Source organism: Calidris pugnax, unplaced genomic scaffold, assembly GCF_001431845.1.
Source record: "Calidris pugnax isolate Ruff unplaced genomic scaffold, ASM143184v1 scaffold211, whole genome shotgun sequence".
NCBI classification, from domain to species: domain Eukaryota; kingdom Metazoa; phylum Chordata; class Aves; order Charadriiformes; family Scolopacidae; genus Calidris; species Calidris pugnax.
In genome coordinates, this window is record NW_015091083.1 from 4,049,523 (window position 1) to 4,073,506 (window position 23,984).

At 42.0% G+C, this 23,984-nt stretch overlaps 1 protein-coding gene across 5 annotated transcripts in view; it reads right to left on the reverse strand.

The window, feature by feature from the left end:
• The window catches only part of SYNE3 (spectrin repeat containing, nuclear envelope family member 3), a 56,881-nt gene extending 33,039 nt beyond the window's left edge, over window positions 1–23,842 (reverse strand). The window contains exons 1-3 of one of the 5 annotated variants that reach the window (XM_014957716.1): window positions 22,617–23,830; window positions 12,217–12,232; window positions 1,267–1,424 (exon numbers count right to left, since the gene is read on the reverse strand). In XM_014957716.1, the coding sequence (XP_014813202.1) occupies window positions 1,267–1,410 (144 nt within the window). In that variant the 5' untranslated portion in view covers window positions 1,411–1,424; window positions 12,217–12,232; window positions 22,617–23,830. Of the gene's footprint in view, window positions 1–1,266; window positions 1,425–1,550; window positions 1,624–12,216; window positions 12,426–22,616 lie in introns of those variants that run through there. The other 4 variants (XM_014957713.1, XM_014957715.1, XM_014957717.1 and 1 more) reach the window with 4 other exon arrangements.
• Window positions 23,843–23,984: the final 142 nt, after the last annotated feature.

Here is a 23,984-nt window from a genome sequence, read left to right on the forward strand (position 1 = left end):
TTTTTTTTTTTTTTTTTTTTTTTTTTTTTTTTTTTTTTTTTTTTTGAGACTGTACATACAGTTTCCCAGACAAAAGAAAAGGGTAAAAATAATTTAAGGCCAAAAAATAAATCTATATAGTCCAGATATACTTCAGGAAATACTTCAGATTTTCATGACTGACATGCAAGTCTAGCCATCGTCCATCACTCCATGAACGGTCTCTGCATTATGCCAGAGGCAAGATGCAGCCTGATGCAATGATCCACAGTTAAGGAAAAAGGCTGAAGACATCGCTGTACCCTCATATAAACTACCTCACCCTCCATGTAAGTGTGCAATATCTTTTTGGAGTTGTTAAAACTTCAGAAGAGGCAGTCCAAACATGAGTAGACAGACAAAAAGAAAGACTTTTGGGTAAATAATGATGGGAAAGATTTGGCCATTTAATTTCAAGAGCAGACTATTTGGAATTGAAGGTAATACAAGTAATACAAAATAGTTTCTATGTTAATCATAGAAATATCACCACTCCTTCTAATCATGAACGGTAGAGATGGGACATACAGGAATGTTTCATTCTCTGAGATTGCAAGAACAAGATAACATCTAATGAAACTGAAGTTAATGAATGTGAAATCACAGTAAGAGAACAGGCACAATCTGCAACGGGATCTCTGCGAGAAGAGTTATACAAGACATTAAGTAAGACCAGAAAAAAATGAAAACATTTACCTTTTCATTAGGCAGATTATAAAGGAGAGCTGTAAACCCTTTTACCATCAGGGTTTATGGAAAAGGACAAGGGGATTACTCTAGAACAGCCCATTACTAGGACACTGGAAGCTTTCTCTATCAGTGCCAGAGTCCTGTAGGAGATGGAACACTAACATGATCTGATTCTCTTGTACTTTATGGTGGACTTCTGCAAATCACTATCTGGTACATGCAAACACTGACTCAATTGTTTCAGGTTTGAGCATGCTCATAGGAGAGTATAAACATTTTAACCTGCCAAACCTGCTGCTAGTTTTCCAAATCAATCTGAAAAGCTTGTAAGCCTGTGATACCGAATTGAGATCTTCTTTTCCTACGTCTGTAAACATACTGCAGATGGAAAAATTAGAAAGAATACTGATGGAAATCCATCCACACAGGAAAAATATTCCAGCAAGCAGGGACAGCTGACACTTCCCTAATGGATAACTCCGAGCTCATAGGAATAACTGCTGTAACAATGGCTGTAGCGACAGCCACCTCTGAACCCCTGTGTCACTTCTCCCTTACCTCAGTCTCTCTCAGTCTGGCTTCTAGGGCAGATCGAGGTCCCTTGGTGTTGTCATTGATCCTCAGCCTCTCTTGGATGGCCTTCATCCAAGCTTCTGCATTCTCCACGCTACTGTCAAATTCATCCTGTAGCTTCTGAGTCATTGCATTCCAAGAAGCTGAAAGGATAAGAAACAAAAAAGTAGGTTTTGATTAAGACCTGAACAGGAATGCATTCAAGGCAATCTAAAGGAACAAGGGAGAAAAGTTAATGATGTTGCAGCTTTCCTTTTTAATGATAATACCAAAAAACATATCAGTATCGCGATTCAGTCAAGCACAGAGAGCTCATTCACACCGCAGCTTTTCCAAATGAAAATATACCAGGAAACAAACAAACAAAAAAAAAAGGTGGGGAGCTGTGGGAGGCTCCATTACCGTAAAGAGACTTAATTCAAAGCTTTCAAATGAGATTAATCTGGTGTTTGTGGTGTATTCCAGATTGACTACAGCAATCACAAACACGTTCTGTCTCTTCCTGGAGCCTAGTCAGTACACTCTCCCTGTGCCCTTTCCAGGCTCACGTACTGAGCATCTGACATCAGACTAGCACAGCACTTCAGCACATGCTTAACTTAGAGGTAGAGACACCCTTTAAAGCTGGTGAGATCCGGATCAGATGCTTAGGCCCTCAGTTAACTTGTTCTGCTGAGACAGGTTATCTGAATGCAAATGCAGGGAGTCTGGGACACAGACAGTGGGAACTGGCCAGCAACTGCCAAGACAAACTACTCACAAGCCATCACATGGGAGTATCAACACCCATGGATTTCCTTTTTTTTTCCACATCTTCTATTACATACTTTAATACTGCAAGCTTTAAAATTTCCCCTTCCTCTCTCTTATTGCCCCTTCCCAATCAGCGGGAGGATATGATGGTTGGTTGCTCTGTTGATGTACTCTTGTGTCTTCTCTGTTTAGATGCAAGCTCTCTGCTGCCCAGATGGCCTCCTTTGTGCCTGTACAATAGAGGAGAGCCATCCTACGCTTGCCCTTAAGCACTGCTTACTAATCTTGACTAATAAGGATGAATCATAACAAAGCCCCCTGTAGGTCAGCTCCACTGAAGTGAGCAGCCATTGACATTAAATGGTTTTGGATCACATCCTACAACTACTGCCAGCCAAGCAGTCAGCATCTTCTGTAAATTAAAATACTTTTCCTCTTTGTTATTCATCACAGAAACACTTTTGCAGCACAAAGTTTGAGGCTTAATTACTGAACCCAAGTTTGTTGCACAGAATTCAGTTCCAGAGCAGCCCCCTCAGTTTCCATGAGACGATTCATGTGGAAGAAAGTGCTTCAAGAGCATGGCTCTTGGCAAAGCTGGACCAGGGGTGTTTTGTAACTGCTTAAACTCTCGGCAGCTTAGCCTTTCCAAGGGAGAGCCATCCTTCTCCTGCCCATTGGCAGAAAGCTGTCCATCATCCCGCTGATATTCCTGTTCATAAGGTAAATGGATTAATGCAATATTAGATGTCCTCCCTTGTAGCTCCCAAGGCATTTTCTTCCACATTAGACCAGACAAATAAAACATTAATGTTCACAACAGTGATGTCTGGCAACAGACACAGTCTAAACTGTTGCTTCCCAGCCTTTAGCAGGCTTTATGCTCAACAGGTCCCAGAACAGAGCACTGACAGAACAGCTACCCATGAGAATTACTGCAGCAGAGGACGAGTCAGATCTCCAGGTGCAGACAAGCGGAGTTACATTTGCATGAAAGAGAGAAATCCTCCCTAAGTGAGAGATGTCAGACAGGGCAGAATCTAAAGCTGTAACTCTCTGAGCTAGAGGGCAGTTTTAAAAACTGTGACATCAACTTGAAAAGATTATAGAACAGGACGTACTGGATTTAGTGAGGCTGGTGCGGCACGGGGAAGCTACTCCCTCTCTCAAATATAAAAAAAAGTGACAGAATATATAATTAAAGCTAAAATAATTTACTTGCATCACAAGAGTCCTAAGGGTGAAGCCAGCTAAAGGAGTAATGTTATTCTCAGTGGATTGCTAGATAGCTGTGTCCTTCTCCAACTATGACATTTTTTCTGAACTACAATAATCCAACCCTCAGACAAGAGCACACACCTCTGCAGCTGACTGATCAACTCATTTTCACTTTAACATTTCTCATTATATCTAGCAGCTATAGAGGAACTGTCCCCTAAATTTTCCTTGTTACATACATACGTTTCTAGGCAAATAATTTCTGAATGTGCAAGTATAAATTGTGGCAATTCCAGTTATGCTATTGTGAAACAAAAACTCATTTGCTGGATAGACTCTGATGAGGAGTGGCATTCAATCCCTAGGAGAGGTTTCTATTTCTGGCAACATCCATATCATATTTAAAAATGACTTCAGAATTCCAGTCATGGAGTAGCCAATACAGAACATTACGTGACCTTAGTCCTATTTCTTGCAAAAAGTAGATGGCAATCAAACATGGTTAAGAAGCAGTGGAAAGCCTACTGTCATCTAACATGAAGGAAATCCCACTTAGACTTTGCCCTCACACTGCTCTCCTCTGAGCACAAGGATTTTCTGTCTAAAACCCACAGATACATAGACCCCCATCCCACATTCAGGCGTTCCATGTAAGCAGCTAATGCAGGAAGCCATAAAAAAAAAAGTTAGTTCAATATCAAGATCACTGGTCTGAAAAGGAAGAGAAACACTTTGCTACTTCAACTGTCTGCATAACATCATTGACTGATTTTGACCAAGTAATTCCTATACCTAGCACCATAAAGATGATTAAATTTAGCATGAATAGAATAGTTTGGGTTGGAAGGCCATCTAGTCCAACCCCTCTGCAATGAGGAGGGACATCTTCAGCTAGACCAGGTTCCTCAGAGCCCTGTCCAACATGACCTTGAATGTTTCCAGGAATGGGGCATCTCTCACTTCTCTGGGCAACCTCTGTCACTGTTTCACCACCGTTCCTTATATCTAGTCTAAATCTTCCTTCTTTTAGTTTACAGCCATTACCCCTTGTCATATTACAACAGGCCTCCTCTTTGGAGGAAGAGCAGCTGTTGACTATCTGAAATTTGCAATATCTGTAATTTCTTTGCAAACACTCCTAAAGGTGGGATAAACGATTACTGGCTAAGTGTTAATGAATCAACAGTATTTACCCCATTTCTGCTGCATCACGGGGATTAAATGATTGAGCAATACTTCTGGACATGAAATATAGGGCTCTGATCAGCACAAGAAATACAAAGGAGACATACCAACTCCTGGAACAGACCTGAGCTCTTCAGTTGCACAAATCCATCATTCACAGACCAACCTGCATCAGACAATGTAGGCCACCTGTGCTGTGGTGTGACAGCCCATATTCCAGGCCACAGGCTCAATCACCAGGACCCACTGTGCCAGGGAAAGCCTCCCCTTAATCACAGGTACGATCCTCTGAGCAATTTATACAAAATTATTTTTATCATAGTCATTTCCAAATATATGTAGCTATTCAAAACTACTTTTCATTTTAAGTCTTGAATTAACACTTGAATTGGCGTATTAATTCATACCATGGAAGGCTTATTTATACTGCAGAAAGCGTTTAGCATCTCTATACATATGTTACTAAATGTTACTATACATATGTTACTATGCATAAGAAATTCTGGCATAGATAATGAGAGGCTAAGTAACACCAAGTTATTTGTCCAAATGCAATAACATAGTAGAGGTAAGGAAGAAGCACATTTCAGGGTGCTGAGCATAAATGACCCAGGCCAGCTCCTGCAGCATGTCCAGAGGTTATAAAAAGCATGTTTTAGGAACAGGAAAATGTAAAACACGGATTAGCTCCAGAACCCTTTAGCTGAACCTCTTCCATAACACCAGCCTTCCTACCTTTTCTGAATCAGACTCCACTGCCCCCAAAACACTGGTTGGCAGTGTCTGGGCAGGCACACAGGTTCCAGTGCCCCAGAGGGCACGATGCCTCAGCCCTCACCCAGTTGCTGTACCAGGTCCAGGGCTCGTACCAGGCTGCCTATGGCTCGGTTACCACGCACGGGAAATCTGCACCTTTGGAAGAGGAAAAGATGAACTCCTGTGGTGACACACACCTGTCTCACATCAACATCACATACAGAGACAGCCTTGCATCAACGGTGGTTTTGGAGCTGTGTTGCTGTGAAAGAGCAGGTAAATTAATTAGCTGACTGCTCTTTATTACAGCTCTTGGAGCCACTACATGGTAGCAGTGCTACTGAAGGACGTGGAGATGCCTGGGTCTCCAAGGCAGACTGACACAGTGAAAGGCACAGGTCAACCTCCATGTGATCCACCCAGTGCTTGCGGGGCCAAATTTCTCTGAGCACTTCTTCCTTAAGTACAGCTACTTCAGCAGTCTTCCTAGTGCATCTAATAACTCCCACTAGAGTATTGCAAGATTTACTTATTTAATACCTGCTCTAGGTAGACCCGCTTCGGTGCGGGGGTTGGACTTGATGATCTCCAGAGGTCCCTTCCAACCCCATATGATTCTATGATTCTATGATTCTAATATTTGTATGCACTACTGAGAGCTTTAAAAGTTATTTTGTAAGTGCAGTGTCTTTTTGATAGGATTATCCTATTATTTTGCAATGTTTCCTAACGTACTATTTCCTCTCTGCCAAGCTATGCTGTTTTTTTTTTAAAAAAAAACCAAACAAACCTTCTTAAAACGTTTCTCACAACCACTCCCATTTTACGCATTCTTTTAAACCCTACATTTATAGAACATAGGCTTTTAAATGGTTTCAATATGTCTTAGATTCCCATATTCATGTACTACTTGACTAGTTTCCAGAACCCAGTTCTTAGAAAAATAAAAGTACAAAAATGCTCCAGGAAATTCAAATGATTCATCATTAAGGAGACCGTTTTCCAATTATTGAAATACTTCAAACTTTTCATAACCCTTTCCATTTGGTTCTGGTACTCAATGTGGAAAAAAAAAAATAAAAAAAAACACTGGACTGTGTCAAATTTTATATAAATGCATGACTGTGGAAGCAATTTTGGTTCTGGGAATTGTATCTGGGATAATTTAATAACTTTTCAGCTTCCCTGGATATTGTAAAGAGAGCTCTGAGAAGGAGCAGAGCTAGGAGCTCTGACCCATCGCTTCAGACTGAAGCAGAGGGTCAGGCTTTGGCACAGATCACAGAGAGGATAAGCAGTTACCGCTTTCTTTCCAAAGCTGAATATTCTTGGTTTACTCCAGGAGGAGCTATTGTGAACCACATTACTAGTAGCTGATGCTTTACCAGCTGAGGGACTGAAAGCCTCCGGAGTAGCTGCACCCACATAGAGTGGACTTAAACTGCCTGAGTAGGTGCAGAAGCCCCCAAGGTTTCAAATATAAGGTGTAGTTGTTTCCAGCATAATCTTTTAGAGGCTCAAAAAATGAATTCTATCACTTTGGCCATCTTCCAACACAACCTCTTCCTGTGTTACTTGCAGTCAATGTTTATGACAGTCAGCAGTTGTTTGCCCTAATTAACGAGCTAGAGAATAAATATTTTTTTTTTGAATAAACACATCCATATCCTAGTTACAAGCATCCCCTTCAACCAAAGAATGCTAACATCATGAGTACATACAGCATTCATGCATATCATAACCACTTTCCTTCTCTTACATAACAATCCATAGGAAGCCTATGACTAATGCAAGACATTCTGCCAGAACATGATCACACCTGACAATTTTTTATCTATTTGATAAAAAAAAAAAGAAAGTAGAGACGTGTTCTTCACAGGCTAACTCTCAAAAAAGCCTGATTTTTTTTCAACTGTTTGTTTAAAGATTAATTTCAGACTTTGGTGAGAGCCAGTGCAAATGTGGTATCTTTTTGCTATTTAAGACTGCTGTGGAAAATATACAATTCTCAGGTCTAAACAGCCATTTCCTTAAAAAAGGGATTAAAATTTAAAAATATATCTTTATCTGAATGGAAACTTCATGTGCAAGCAAGGCAGAGTTGGGGCCTGGAGCCCTTTTGGTGTCAGGAATGGCAATCAGTAGATCTGACCACAGCATTTTTATTTTTTATATTTCATTCTTCAAGTCATTTGGAAGTAGAAAGTACAGGTGTGGACTCTTAATTACAAATCTCTCCCCACTCCATACACTCATCACACACATTTCTGCATTTCCAGGTCACTCTAAAAGACAGGCTGGTCTACCATGATTCAATTAGAAAAGTAAAATGCAGGTTTTAGTACTGGTCTAGAATTCCTTTTAATCACCAAGCAGACAGAGTATCTATATTAGATATCTGTCTGGTTTAGGTTTTTATCTTCTATTCCCACATTATTGAGGTTTAAACAAGCTTTAGAGCATTTATTCCCTCAGCCTCCCCTCCTCCCTACTCCCTCTGGGGAAGTAAGGCTATCTCTGACCCCTTTAGAGATAACACCTCAGGTTCAAAGGCACTTTGTTTCTTGCCTCTAGGCAATAAGAAAATACTTGAAAGGGCAAGAACTAAATTGATAATTGAGTTATTAAATACCGTGGAGTGATTTTCAACCTTTTCTAATACATACCACTTTTCAAGTGTCTCTACAGAGATACAGATCTCTGCTTAGCGACTTTAAACTTAATGACAAGAGGCTTCCTTTTCCTAGTTACCATTCACAGACTCTTTAGAGTGCAAAATCACAGGTTAAACACCTCTGCCCTACAACTTCAGCAGAGATTCTTCAGGCCCAAGGAATCTGCTTCAGAAATTGCCCACCTGAATTACCTGCAGGCTTACCAGCTATCTCCATCTTGTGAGCTTGTCCCCAGCTGCTGAAATAGGCTAGGTTTCAGCTTTGCTCAGCTGCCTGAGAGTTTTACTATCAGCCAGGCAATAAAAAACCACTGTGAGCCAACAACACTAGTCTCACAGTCTCTGGAGGCTAGAATTTATGTATTTAATTATCTCCCACTTGTCCTCCACAGACCGTTTGATCCCCCAGTACTGGGTGCCAGTCACGGCACTGATATACTGACTAATAAACCTCTGTGGTATCTGCCTCTTGGCTAGAGAGCAGCAAACAATTCAGAGTGAATAATGTATCTGATAAATCATTCTTCTTTTGCTGGTCATATATTGTATATGTATTTTCTCAAAGGTTTGGTTATTCCTAACTATTTGCCAAATATATTCTGCAAATTAGTTTTGCTCTGTAGACTATTCCCAAGAAATTCTTCCTTGTGATTCTTAACACCCCAGCTGCGCTGCTTTATTTTGGTTTTGGCACCACAACTGTAGTAAGAAATAGTCCATCTTCCCTGGCTGGCTGGCACAGTGGCTCTTCTCGTTTGTGTGCACTTTGTCCCAGGGTAACTCCTGGGGGACCATTTTCATCATGAGGACCCCAATGAGTTAAGCCACATACAAAGATTGTGCTTTCACAGCATCCCGTGGTGAGCACAAGTGACCTACAGTTAAAAGGATAATACCTGTGTCCCAAAGAGATTACAGATGACATGTCAGAAGGAGGTCAGCAATGAAAGCAAAGCATCAGTCTGTACTTGGGGACACGGAGTGGTGGATGGAAGAAAGAGCCGTTATAGACCACAGCTGCATTTGAAGTGCTCTGTCTAAGCTGTGGTGATTCCACCACCCAAGTCCTCCGCCCACCCCTTGAAGCCAGAGACACTCAGAGATCCTCCAGCCCTGCTAGAGCACGTGGCCTCAGCACTGGGTCTGCAAACATGCCAACACTCAGAAGTGTCTCTCACACCAGGAGAGAGGATTCATTGCACTGAACCAACCAGGCTGTTGGTGACACACCTTGAACAAGGAGCTCTCCCATTCCCTGGGGACTCAGTGTGAGAGAGGCATTCTTCCAAGCAAGGATTCATGCCAGAGGTGGGACAACTTGATTTCTGCAAGAATCTCATGTCCTGAAGAGGCCTACAATTGTAACGTGGGTGCTCAGGGCTACAGGATGCCAATCTGTCTCCAAGTATGCACCCTTTCCTCTTCCACGTCAGTGTTTCTGCATTTGGATCTAGGGGGTTTTTGGGTCTAGGCATACAACTTCCCCTCCCCGCCCCCCTTACAAAACCAGTGTTAAAATCTTATTTGACCATCAGTCAAATGCCTCTGCCTCAGAGTGAGCAATTGTGTGCAACCTGGGAGTGCTAAGCACACAGCTTTTAAACTAATAAGCCATTAAGTCAAGTATTTTCTAGAAATGTTTGTTAGAAAAAGTCACTTGCAAGTATGTAACAAGTATACCCAAAGGGACAGTATCTTTTGTCCCCTTTAGAGCAACAGCTGAAGGACTAACTCCCCAAAACATAAACTTTCTCAGATCCATCTTTCAAAACATTATCACATGAATGACACTAATGAGATATTTATGTGGTGAAAGTGAGACTCATTAGAATTGAAAAAAAAAAAAAAAGTCGTTAGCAAGTAGGACAATACTAATTTTAAATACTGAGGTTGTTGATTAAAAGAAGTGTTATTTTCATGGGATCAAAACACACGATCATGGAAAAGTTAGCAGATTTTAATTTGTATGGAACAGGAAGATCTGTTTATATAAAGAAAGAGAAAAATGGACACTGCAAGAGCTAAATACTTGAAATGCTGTCAAAACCATACAGCAGAGTAGGTAAAGCTAGACCTAAACAGCCACCACTCTGGACATACTTTCAAGTAGTATTTGCATTAAGCTGATAATGCCAGGCTTTATATTGCAAAATGGCACCGATTTGTGTTCAGACAAATCCATAGGCAAACAAGGCCCGCCTGTTTCCTAACAAAATACACTATCGGAACTGTCAGCAACTTCATCCCCAAGCTGAGAAACAAAGCAGACCACTGCAAAGCAGTGGATATAAATTAATTTTGAATAGCTGAGAACATTTCTGGAATTGAATAAAACAGGCTGCTTTCTCGTGACTCATTTTTGCCTGAACTATTGCAGTTTCCACATCCTCGTCACCCTCCCACCGTGCGTGCTCGCCAGGCAGTGTGGGCTGAAGAGCACGATTGCATCTCTGCTTTCAGCTGCAGAGAGCCCTCCCAGCAGCCGCCGGAGCACCACCGCGCTTTCGGTTCTGTAAAGAGACCAGCATCGCCACGGCTCCGGTGCTCTGACAGCCCAGGATTTCACAACAGGGATGAAGAACGCCTCCCAGATGAAGCAGCACTGCCTTCGTAGTAGTCTTCATAGCCTGACTGAGGACTGAAGTCCTGTAGTTTATAAACCTAAGGGTGATTTGAACCTTCTCCTCCTGAGATTAATAAAAACTAAAGCAAAGAGTAAAGTGGCAGCAGGACCCAGCAGTAAGCCACGTTTGTCAGCAGTCCACCTCCAGTGAGGACAACTAGAGAGTTATTTAAAGCTGTGATCACAGATAATTACTGTGCTGAGCAATGAGAGTAAATCCGATGCTTATTCTTCTCACTCTTACATCACGCACTTTTAATTACCTTTCAGAAATGGAATACTATAAAAAAAACCAAAGCTCGCTCTTTCCTGCAAACATCTGAAAAGATCAGGCACCTCAGCTCTATTTAGAGCCCAATGGGACCTCAGGGTCTAGTTTTTCTCAGCAATTTTGAAAATCCCAGCCTAAATATTATGGGATGTATCTCTGGCACTGCTGGCTGCCAGAGAGCTAACACAGAGATACATTTAGAGCAACAGCGGTTTATATCAGCTGAGGATTTACACACACACACTGGCATATTTAACAAACATCTGACAGATTTGTCACAGCACTAATGATCCTCAAACACCTGAAAGAAGGAAAAGGTGTAAAGATTCTTGTAACCCAAGTAATATATAATTCTTCTACAAGGAGTAATATACATCATGGCACAAACTTAACTTTGATCTAGAAGAAATAATAATCTTTCCTCAGTAGTCTCCAGAGTCACAAACACTGTCATATTTTAAAGACATTTCATGTCACTGTATTTTTCCCCCTGCTATTTCCCCTTTGAATTCGTAGATCAGGGCTCAGTAGCTGTCTTGCTAAAGGTTGATTCAGAAAACAGGAGAAGCAGGTTATCAACTTCCTGAAGGAAAATGTATCCGATTCTTTGACAGGGGACTGCTGCTAAACCACAGCCCAACGGAGTCTCCAGTGACAATGTTTGGGCTCAATGAGCACAACATAAACAACAATGCTTGCACAACCTATACTCCCTATTTAAAAAAAAATAATATTGAATTTCTTTAATCACTTTTTAACTTCCTGCATGCACCCAGGTCATGTTTCAATAGTCACATAAGGAACCTTAAACCCACACTACTTAACAAACTTCAGGGACAGGATCTCAACAGTGCCAATTCGGTGAACATTTTGGGGCTGTGAAAGCTGATATCACGTGTTGAGTGCCAGCAACACTCCCAACAGACGCTCTCCCTATTTTCACCAACTGCCCCTTATCTCCAACCCTTGTGGTGAGCACCATGGCAGGGATATTTTTACTTCTTTTTTCCTGCCTTACATGAAGGAGTTCCCCATGCTGGCCAGCTGCTCACAAAACAGTTTATCAGGCCTTATTTTGTCACCCAGGGCCTTCGCCCTTGGATCCTCCCACCCCCCTGCAGCACAGGCACCAAGCAGGAGACAAGGCGGGGGCTCTCTCTGGAGAGAAGCGCGCGGATGTGCTGATCTGTGTGTGTCACCAGCAACCAGCCGGGTGCTGCTGGAGCCCTCCCCCAGCAGGCCACCAATTTCTATTTCCTTTTCATTGTAATTCAAATCCTTGAAATTTTAAGGAACATAATATCTTTGATGCCTCTATCTCTCTGACAAATTTAATGGAAAGCAGAAAATGAGTTCCAAAAATTATTAGGAGCCAAAACGTATAGACACACTTCATAGTCATGACCATCTTGCTGCATTATCAAATAAAAGTAACAAACTTTGCAAAAACCTTACCAAAATCCTGGCAATTCTGGAAAAAAAAGAGCAGGTACAAGTCTATGGCAATTTCATGGAAGTCCCGTGATGGGTTTTCAGGACGGCAAGCGCAGTTCAGCCGGGCCTGCGCTGGGCGTGAGGACAGCGGCTCAGCAGGGCTGGCGGCACGAGCAAGGCTGGCGCGAAGAGAAACCGGCGGCTTCCTCCTTACACATGTCAGAGGCAGCACGGGATTTCCTCTCTGCCTCCTACGGCGTGGTAGGAGTGAAAAAGGGGATGATAATCTAAAGATGTATCAGCCCAGAAGAAAAAAAAAAAAAAAAAGAGAAAAAAGAAAACCAGCACGGCATGCTGCCACTGTTTGAAAGGTAGGTAAGATTTAAATAGCAATAATCCCCAGAAACTATCTAGTTCGGGTCATCAACTAACAAGCTGGTTAATTCCTGTAAGGATTAATGCTCGAAATTATAATGCCTGACAGACGTTTGCTGAACAGGAATTAGTCCAGAATATGCAGCATGAAAACTAACAAGAAGTAGAATTGCAGACAGGTACGTGTCAGAACTGAGTTTTTCAGAAATCATTAGCTCAACCTCTAACGTTAAAATTTTCCTTTCTACCCAGCATATCTTCCACTTCTTTTTTCCTGTCAGCTCTCTAGCAGGAGATTCCCTTCACAGACTGGCACACTAATCTAGATTCTGTTCTCAGTTACAACTGTGCAATGTGAAAAAGAGGTTAGCCGATATTTTTGGGCAATACCACTGCTGCACAATCTGGCTGAATGGAATACACTTTGTAGGCGTTAGCTCTCTCTAAAAATGGAACACATGATTAAGTCTCCATTCCTGATTCCTCCAAACTATTGGAAAATATAAGGCAGCATTCTCCCTTAATTAATTATGATCCTGCTGGGTACATCTGCTGTTAGACATACAATGAAACCCACTGGTTTGGTCTACCCACCCACTGCCATTTGCATCACCCTAATGGTGTAAATCTAGTTAATACACTCCAGAAACAAACCAGATCCCACTTATACTCAGGCTTGTGTAAATCTAAAGCCAGTCCATACGGCCAACAATCTCTCTCAAGTTTTACAATTGCTGTGTATCACAACTTGTACTACGCTGAGCAGCATTTCTAGGATTACAATAAAAGTAAGGAGGAAGGTGAAGAAATCAGTGAAAACAAAACGTGGGGGAAAAAGTTAGTTCAAATTCTATTTCCAAATTAGAATTTATGGATACAAACAGGAATAAAACTATGAACCTCTTCACCCATTTCAGAATCAGGCAGCTTAAGCGAACAGCATGGGGAAAAACTGAAGAGAGGAACAGAGATGGGATGAAAATCTAGGTGGAAGGACAGCAATGTAATGGAAACTGTTGATCAAGCTAACCCTGTGAAGCTGCTAATACAGAGGATTCACTGCAGACCAGTAGCCTTAGCTAGGCTGTGACTCCCACGTGCAGTAGTGACCCGATGCAGCCAACTGAACACACAATTTTGCCATCTATCATGAAAAAATCCAAGGGACAGAAGAGGAGGAACATCTCAGGAGTTAGTAATGCCACCAGTACTTCTAAGAGAGGGAACTGATATACCAGCTATTTTCCAACTGTCTTGTTAGCCTTTTGCAAACAGGAATAATCCTTAGAAAAGTTAAGAACATCTCAAAAGACATCAGCCTACAGAATAAACTATATGATGCCTAGGGGAATGCAAACTGGAGAATGCTCCATTTATATGAAAGTCAAATCAGGGTTGTTTTAGGATTGTGTTGCTGTTTGAACAGTAGAGTTTAAAATGTCTATAAATTAACCCCTTAATGCGCTTTTTCCCTGTTCTCTCTCTCCTGTGGTAAAACCCATAGTTACTGTAAATTTGCCATAGTCCTGTTTAAAAAATAATTTAAAAAAAAGAGTGAAACTACTAGAACTGAGGAAGCAGAGTATATATGGCTAACAACAGCTACACACGGCAACTTCTAAAACACAGCAAGAAGTGGTCCCTTTGGATGACTAGCCTAGAAAGCAAAGGAGCCCAGCAGCTACCCTGGTGAGCACAGCCAGCCACAACCTGGAGGCAGCAATGAAAGAATCAAACTAACAGTCAGAAATGCAGCATTCCACATAAAACTTTCTGTCAGTTATTATCACAACGTATTTTAAATATATAAATCCTAGATTGCCACTTGAGCATAATTCCCTTTAGACCAAATTTGGTTTTACATTTTTCCATATTTTAAAAGGAAACTGCAGCTTCAGCAAAATATTCCAAATGTTCCCACAGCATCTGACCTGCCATTCCCTTCTTTCCCATACAAAGCAGCCTATTCTCAGTTTCAGCGAAGAATGGAACAGTATTTTTCCCACTCTTCAGGCCAACTATCATTTCTGTTGTAGTGGTGGAAAGCATTTGAATGGCCCCTTCTTTAGCCTAACATTTCTGTGTTCAAATACAGATTGAATTACATCTGTAAGAAAAACAGTTGGATGATCTTAGATTACCTGGCAGTCTGTAGGCACTGCAAAGGAAAAGTCTTTCTGCAAACCCGGCGTAGACCATGGAGTTAAATGACTACATTACCCCACCGATTAACCTACTGTACGTAAGTGATCCTCTGGACAGACTGGCCTTGCTGCTCACTAATTGTCTGCATCCTTGAACAGCCAGTAATGTACCAGACCACTAATGGTTTAGGAGACAGAAGTTGCCACCCTAGTAGGGTTACAGGGATTATAAATTATAAAGCCAAGTCTGAGCTCTGACAAAGAGCTATGAAACCCTTAGATAGGAAACAGAGCAGCAGTATAAAAATTTTTCTTTCAAGAAGACCATTATGACTGTGTTACATACTCTTACTACTCGGCAGAGATTCAGGTCCTAGCTGTGAACCAGCCCTCCACCATGCTGCACGTAGCTCATGTAGAGGAGCACTGGCATCCCCAATCCACTGAGGTTACTGCCGAGGCAGGACAGAAGAGGCAGAGTATGGATACAGACAGAGGGGACACACATAGGAGAAATGAGGCAGTATTAGTCAGCATGAAAAGCCACAGGCAGAGCAGCAGCTGCCTAACCACGGTCAAATTTCCATAGACATTTCAGCAAAAGAGTTTTAAGGAGGAATCTGAGAGATGGACATGATGTGGGTTTGGGAAGGATTACATGTGAGGTCAGGACTGGGAGGAAAAGGATGAAAGCGCTCAGGTAGAAGTCTACCAAGCGTTAGTGCAGGTTGATATCACAGGCTGGCCACAGGGTGGAAGCTGCTCTCTTAGAAGCAAACAAAATGCAGCTTGGGGATGCATGGGAATAAAAATTTCCATCTTCTGGGAAAGATCATATTTCTAACTATACTATAATTCTGAATTAGAATAACATTGCTATAAAGGGACTGTCCATGTAATTGCTACTCCCCAAAGAATCTGGTTTGGAACTGCTGTGAAAGGACTTTTCAGAAAAGGAACACCCACACCAAGCATTCAAGTTGTCCTAAGTACTGGGCTTGGAGGCACTGGCAGGGGTGTCACAGACTTGGCACAGTCAAGTTCTTGGTCTCTCTTTCTGGTACAATTTCACTCTGTGTAAATAATGAATCATTATGCAGAACCTAATCATTAGGCACAGCTTAATGATGCAGGTGTCCTACCTGCAAGCTGAGCATCTGAAAGATCAGGCCAAGGTAGTCATTATGCTCTGTCCCATTCAACAAGAAAAAAACATATTTCAATTTTACCAGTTAACATTAAAAGAAGAAAAAAAAAAAATCAAGAAAACCCAACCCACACACAAAACCAAACCCTGAAAAATGTCGGATCTGATTTGAGCAAGACTAAAGATGTTGAGCAACCCAAGATGTGGGTTAGCTGCTGGTATAGGTGCTTAACTGAAAAAAGCATCTATTTGCAAATCCCCAAACTAAGGTGTAACCTGCTAGTAGCAATAACCTAAAAGCACTTCACAAATACCAGAGTGATACATGACATGGGAAGGGCACACTATAGAAAACAATTACACGTGCAGCACCGAAACAGCCTGTTAACAGCCAGAAAAATTCCTCAGCATTGACTAATTGCAACTATTCAACACCAGCCAGGCTTTAAAAAAAAAAAAAAGAAAAAAATAAAAGGGTGTGACATTTAAAGTACTGGGATTAAATGTGTTCATATAATTACTTACAAAAATGTTTTTTATAAACACCTTCAGCTCTTTCATCAGATACCAAATGCTGCTTTGCTCTGCAGACCAGAATGACAGTACCACAGCCCTCCTCCATCATTATGTATTCTCACAATTGTTTTCTGGACAAGTAAATAGCTGAGGGGAGAAATAAAGTAATGCTAAAGGCAAGAATAGCTGTAGTGTTGCTGGTAGCCCCTAGGTAACTGCCATCAGGTGGTTATGGTGTACAAGCATCATGACAAGGGATGCCTCCAAGGGCATGTCTGAAGAAGGGGTAATTTGCAAATGTACAGATGTTCCTACCCGTCTTCTACAGCACTGGAGAAGGTACACAGTGTTGCAGGCAAAACAGGGATGTGGGCAGTGAGGTCTGGGCTGATGGGCAGTGATGCAAGCCAGCCATATTGCGGACAGCTGGAGGTGGCACAGCTATGACTGCCTCACACATCTTAGGTGCAGGCCACTGCCAGGCAACACCAGGGACACGCTCCTGCTCCCTCACCTCCCTGAAGTAACCACCTCTCACTGCTTTACCATCATTCTCTTTCTTCCTTCTTCTTTGTCTCCCTAATTATTAATTCATTGATTCTACGCTTATCCATGAGCTTCTCTCAGGGCAGGGAACAATCATTTTGGTGATCTCCCCAATGGCACCATTTTTCTAGACGAGAGCCTTTAGTTCTGGACCAAGAACTCAGTGCCAATGGCATTGCCTTCCAACTGAAGTGCTTCAGAGCAGCAGTAGTCATACCTGGGGTTGGACTTTGGAAAAGCCTGGGTAAAGAAATTAATTCTACACTGAAAGTGTCTTAAAAAAAATAGTAACTAGGGAACAAGGATGCAAGGAGATGGGGAAAAGTTCTCCAAGACAGGAATTTGATGCTTGTCTATTAAAACAAACAAACAAAACCCAAAAAACCAAAACCAACCAAAACCAGAGAAGCTTGATTTTTTTTTTTCTTTTTTTCAGATTGAAGACATTTTCTGTAGATTGGTGTCTCACACCAACAGCATGCACCCGCTGACAGAACAACTAATGGAGTTGGCAGGTCTATAATCTGAGAATACAAGGGAAAATCATAGGCTTTGGTGAAGCCAAGGGCAATGCTGTCACGGAGCCAAGATTTCTACCCTGACTCCTGTGGACTTAAAAGACAAGGTAACAAAAAAAATTTTCCTTGGGTGCTCTCTTTATCTGGAGATCTAAATTAACCCAGGTGCTTCTCTGTTGTTTACTGAGCTAGCATTATTAGCTATATATATACTTCACACAAAGCCTCTGCTTACCCACTGCAGTTATGGACCATTTCTGCTGACTTACATAAGAAACATCACCAACATTTGTCAACCACTGTCATCTGCCATTCATATAACCACTACCACGTTCTCACAGAGACTCAAGAGCGCTCATGCAAAGAGACTTCTGCATTAAGAAGAATCAGTCAGCTGAGCTAAAGGAAATGCACAGCCTGGGGAAGAACTGACAGCTCCAAAGACTGGTTCTTTTATTTTATCACAGAATCTTTAAGGCAGGGGCATAATTCCTCACATGACCCTGCCTTTCCATTTAACTGAATCGAAAATGCAGCGGATATGCCAGTGCCTCTATGCTTTCCACCTTCGCCTCCTCTGAACTTCTTCAGGCTGTACTGACAACAGGGTACTTAGCTTGGATAAAGACCAGCTGTTACATCTCTTAAACTACTCCTCAATCAGAGGCAATGTGTGTATTTCTGCGAGGATTGCCTCATTATAATGGCAGGAAAACAAAAGAAAAGTATGCAGTGCTTTAAATTACATATCATTTCTATGTAAGGTGAAGAGAAAACACAGCCAAAAGTAACTCTACACCTTTTTCACAGCTTGAATTTTATTGCTGTCGTGTCAGTCCAGTGGAGTGAGCAGGTGAGCCAGTGGGAGATAATCTTGTAGGGTAAAAGCTCCATTCTTACTGTTTTTTAAATAAACCCAATTATCTAGATCCAATATGGGTGGCTTACTCCATCTCACCCATGACACCCTCCTGGTACCTACAACGCAGTTGCCCCACACATTGGGTGTACTCTATGAGATGAGATGTTAGCATCCCCCTGTCACAGATGGAAACACTGATGCTCTCAGCAGCATCTATCTTTCAAATGCAGCCTCGGACAGATGGTACGACACTCAACAACACGTGAAGCACCTGACACCACTGGTCCCATTTTAAACCTCTGATTGTACGTGCTCCTTCAACATCACAGAGCAAACCTGTGGCAGAGAACACAGCTCTTCCAAATCAGTCCAACACACGAAGAGAAGGATAACCACGTGCTCAACAACATGTGCTGTATGTTGTTTGGGAGTCATGGATTAAGGCCTTGATGACTACACTGTTTACTCAGCAGAAGCTACGTAACCAGCTTCAGAATTCGCGAGAACTCTGGTTGTATTGAGTACTGTCTGCAGATCTGGGCCCCACAATTTAAGAAGGATGTCAGGGTACTCAAACACATCCAGAGGAGGGCAAAAAAGCTGGTGGAAGGACTGGAAGGCATATCCTATGAGGAACAGCTGAGGACTTTGGACTAGTTGGAAGAAAAGGAGGCTGAGGGGTGACCTCACCGCTCTCTGCAGCTTCCTGAGAAGGAAATGTGGAGAAGGAGGTGCTGAGCTCTTCTCCCTGGTATCCAGTGATAGGACTCATGGGAATGGTTCAAAGCTGCACCAGGGGAGGTTTAGACTGGACATGAGGAACCATTTCTTTATTGAGAGGGTGGTCAAACAGTGGAGCAGGCTTTCTAGAGAGGTGGTCGGTGCCCCAAGCCTGTCAGCATTTAAGAGGCATTTGGACAACGCCCTTAATAACATGCTTTCACTTTTGGTCAGTCCTGAAGTGGTCAGACAGTTGGACTAGATGATCACTGTAGGTCCCTTCCAACTGAAATATTCCATTTATTATTTTATTATTGTCATCATCAATTGCAAGAGAAGCAGCATGTAGCCCTATGTAAAGCGTTTCTAGGATTTCCTGGTGCCAGGCACTATATCTACTAAGTATAACAGTACGTCCTCCAGCACAAGCTAACGCACACGGGCCTCTCATTTGTCTTATGCTCCCAAGTATTACTGTCACATTTCTGAAAAAGCTTTCTGCATAGCACAACTATAACAGCACTTATTTTTCCTTTTAACACCACTAAACAAACACCAATCAAGAACAAAACAAGCAAGCCACAGCTTGGTATCTGAATTCCAAGCAAATTACAATCTCATGGTTCTTGCTATCTCCTTCAATTTATTCTGTGATTTCGTGCATCTGCTCAGATTACCACTTAATCCTCAGCCTATTACAGTCAAAGCAGAAATTCCCTTGAAATCTCTTGATATGAAGGACTTCATATCAAGCCCGTGTCTTCTGTTTAAGTGTAACATAGAAAAGATGCTTGTACCAGCAGAGACATGAAAAATCAGTTCTGAAGGGAAACGAGTGAGTCCACATCATCTCTAACATCAATGCTTTTTTTCTTGGAATACAATTAAGCAGTGTGCACAGACAAAGCGACCTATCAAAGATTGCTTATTAACCTGACGTGGTATCAACGAGACTGCACTTCCGTGTCAGATCTACCGTCTTTATTTCAATGTTGAGGTGGGGCCACTTCAGATAGCTGAAGTTAATTACTCCAGGGCTCACAACTCCATGAGTCATTTTTTGTTAGTACAAGAAGTACCTCTTGTGATTCAATTTATTTGCTATACAAGGACATACCATGATAAGCAAGAGATTCACACTTCAACAATAAGTTGAAGCAGTGAATCCAACAGCAATATCTAACAGACAGCATGTTTACTGCTTGCCCTGCATTTAAAAAGACACTGTTTCTTCAAAACTCTGACTATTATGCCCTAAACAGTCAAACAGTAGAGAACAAGCAAGAAAAATAAATTTTCAAACAAAAGAACAAAAACGTATTTAAGGTGATGCTGACAATACTGCTAGTCATAGAGGAATTGTTGTAAGAAAATTCTACCTTCCTAAATGCATATGCCAATATCAGCTACAGGCAGCGGAATTACATTTCAGACCAAAACTTTAGGAAAATTCAAGGATGTGTAGTTTGGGGCCCATCACTAATCAATATGAGGCTGAGTTCTGAAATTTAAACACTGAGTTTTAAACACTTTTCACTTTTTTCTTGTGTCATTTCAGAGTACTTTTATTTAATCAATATTAATTAAAGGCACAAATCCTATCATTCAGTTATTTGCAGAGCAGACCCATATGATCAAAATAGCACCTGATATTTTTAAATTTCACAGAATTGCGGTCAAATGAAGACTGAGAAAGCTGAGACATTACAGACTGTCAGTAAGTACTACCTAAAGAGATATTTTCCTTGACGAATACAAGTATTCCACTGCCTAAGCTCCAAAGACAGCAGGGAGGTTTTCAGCCAGACTTGAAAGAGATACTTACAAACCTGATATTTATTCCTGTTGATCTAAGGTGCCTCAATACCTTTGTCTTCATGTAACGCCAGTCACACCCTCTGTTAACATCTCTGGAGCTCAAGAATTTTTCCTGTTACCCACGTGGCTTTTTCCTTTCACATGCCTGAATTACCAGGATTCACACTTAGCCCACAGTATTTAAGAGGACACGTGTGATGCAGTTGTAAAGGGACCGTCTTTCTAAGGATATCATTGCACCTGTGTACATGGTAGAACAGGTTTGCCAGGACAGGTCATAGCTGTACCATGAAACCCCATTACAGTTGACAAGGACTAACAGTTAAAAGAAATCAAATAAAAAAAACATTATCTTGCCATTGCTACAAATGATCTGGGATTTGCCCTACCAGCCACATCAAGAAATACATTATTCTGAGTCAGGATGAGTGATCATCACTTTTGTTTCGTTTCAAGGGAATTATGCCTATATGATGACATTCAATAAGTCTTGAAACTGTTGGCTAATTTTGTCAAAATAAAATAGATCTAAAGACAGTAGCTGAGATCATAGCCCTTCTGTACTTGATGCATTTGCGCAAATGTGTGCCTGGCAGAACAAAGACAGGAGCTGTGCAGAGATGCAGAGACGTAAAAACAAAGCGCTTTGTGACCAGCACAACTCAGGAACTCAGATCTCTTTCAGAACTTTATTCCTTGGTTGAATAAGTGTTTACACTGAACTATACTAAGATTTTCTGTTTCCATGTTCAAAATGTGATGTATCAAATCAGAGTTATTTATCTTCTTTGAAGTTTTGAGGGAGATGCTAGTTCAGGGGCTTTCACCCAGAAAACGCTCCTTTTCTCTTTACAACTCCACTTACACGAAACATCTTACTGCCAAATAGAGCCAGTCACATAATGGTGGTATCACTCAGTCACTAACCTAAAAACTGGAGAAAAGCGGCAAGTGTCTGACTCTAGACTTACTTTTTCCTGCTGGTTTGTTTCTATGAAATTTGCGAGAACGTAAATACCTTGGAGCTGTTCTTACATCACACTTGGTTGGAACTGGGAAATAGCAATAAAATATTATTTAAGGAACAAATACCAAGATGTATGTGTGTACACATATTAAGGGATGGCATAAACCTTGTTTCTAGCAGAAGCTATGCTAAAAAGGTGAAAGCTGGCTATCTTTTTGAGTCTGTGATGCAGGTGCTAGCTTTGGAGCATCCCCCCCAGACAGTGGCATTGCTCTTTAAAGTCATGTGGATGCAGGTACAGCCACATCCTGAGGCTGAGCATTCCACAGGTGTACACAGAGGTTTTCAGGATGATTTGGGAGCCATAGATAACTGGAGGGGCACAGAAAAAATGGCTTACACAAGGGGAAAGGCTAGACACTCTTTTCAATGAGGTCAGTGCACGAAGGCCACACAGAAGACATATGCACCAGAAACAGACTTGGAAGCACAATAAAAGCCTTGACCAGGATGGGAAGGAAATACATGGTGAAATACAGTGAAATAGCAGTGAAATACATGGCTGCAGGAAAGAACTAGAACTATCAGAAGAAACAGAAGAAAAGAGGCAAGTACCACAGTACCGCACCCTGAATTGTAGCTAATTCTGCCTTCATTGGGAATTTGAGAGGACTCGATCTGATGATTCACAAAGAACGTGAAAACAGCACTGGGTGTAGGGGAAAACTGTTTTTATAGAGTCCCATCAGCTTTGTCAGAGTCCACTTCCTGACAGCTAGTTTGTAGGGAACAATGCCCCATGACTCACCAAAAGATGTTTGCTTCTCGGTGAAATAAAAGTCGCCACGGGACTGATTGCAGTGAGTTACATTTCCTTGAGATCCAACTGGCTCATACTTGGCAACCACGAAGACTGTGCCAAGTTGATGTGCATTTCAACAACCCACAGATTAGAGACACTTTTAGAAAAAGAAGGAAAACATTTGAAGGCAACCAATCAGCTTTTAAAGTTTTGTCGCATTTTTTTAATTCCTTCCCCAGAAAACAACCACTGTGTACAAAGATTTTCAAACAGCACGTAGCATGCCAAGGGCTTAAAAGTAACATGCAATAGTAGCAGCAAGGAGGTGGTAAGAGTAGCACAGTGATACTATGTTTCATTAATCATTTAAGATAACCAGGCTTAGATTTGAGGCAAAGGAGAGGGCAGGCATCTTGCTCTGATGAACTTGGAAAAAAAAAAACAGTGTCTTGCAACCATAATTTTCACAATTAATCACCATATACATCCATAATTCCTGCAGATTTCAGTCTGTTAACCTATTCGAGTGCTATTTTGTAGGAACGAAGTTTTCCTGGACAAAGACCTAAATTCACACAGGTCAAACCAGCAAGGATTTAGGAATGAAAGAGATGGCAGAAACAAGCGTACGAGAAACTGAAGCCTTACTACACATTGGTATGGAGGTGTTTACGTACAGAAGTCATACACAATCTAAAAAAACAAGGGTAACGGCTCTTATCACAGAAAGACTGGGAAACATTTCTGTTTAAGACGAAAAAGGGAAACAAGGTCACACCTGCTTATGGGGAATCAGAGGCAAGCTAGGATGTATTGGAAGGGGAGAGAAGCTGGGGAAGGAGAAGAGAAAGAAGGAGGTTGCAGACTGCAGCAGCGAACTGGCAGCGCGGACCCGGAGATGAAGGAATTTGACAGTAACGCTGAGCAACCAGCGTTGGCAAAAGACCGACACCTGGGAAGGAAAAGTTGCAGAACGCAGCTGAACGCTTCCACCCAGGCCAGTACTCATTCACAGGTGCGATTTTTATTTTTTAAAAGAAGTTAAATAAAAGGTTTTACTCGTTTAGCTTGTATTATTTCAGGAGGCACGTTGCAATTCCTGCAGCTAGGTTATTATACAGAGACGTATATTAGTAGTAGACAGGGAGCTCTCACAGTGCCCGGGGAGCTACCTTGGCGAGGGTGAGCCCTTCTGCTTGGCGGCTCCATCTCTCCCGGTCGCGACCGTTGCACCGGGCGGCGGCGGCGGCACCACCGACCCGGGCGGCGGGGGGCGGCCCCGGGACGGCCGGCTCGGGGGCCGGCGGCGGGCCCGGCCGCCCCGCTGTCTCGGCGGCGTTTCAGCCCGCCTCGCCGATCCCGGAGACGGAGGGG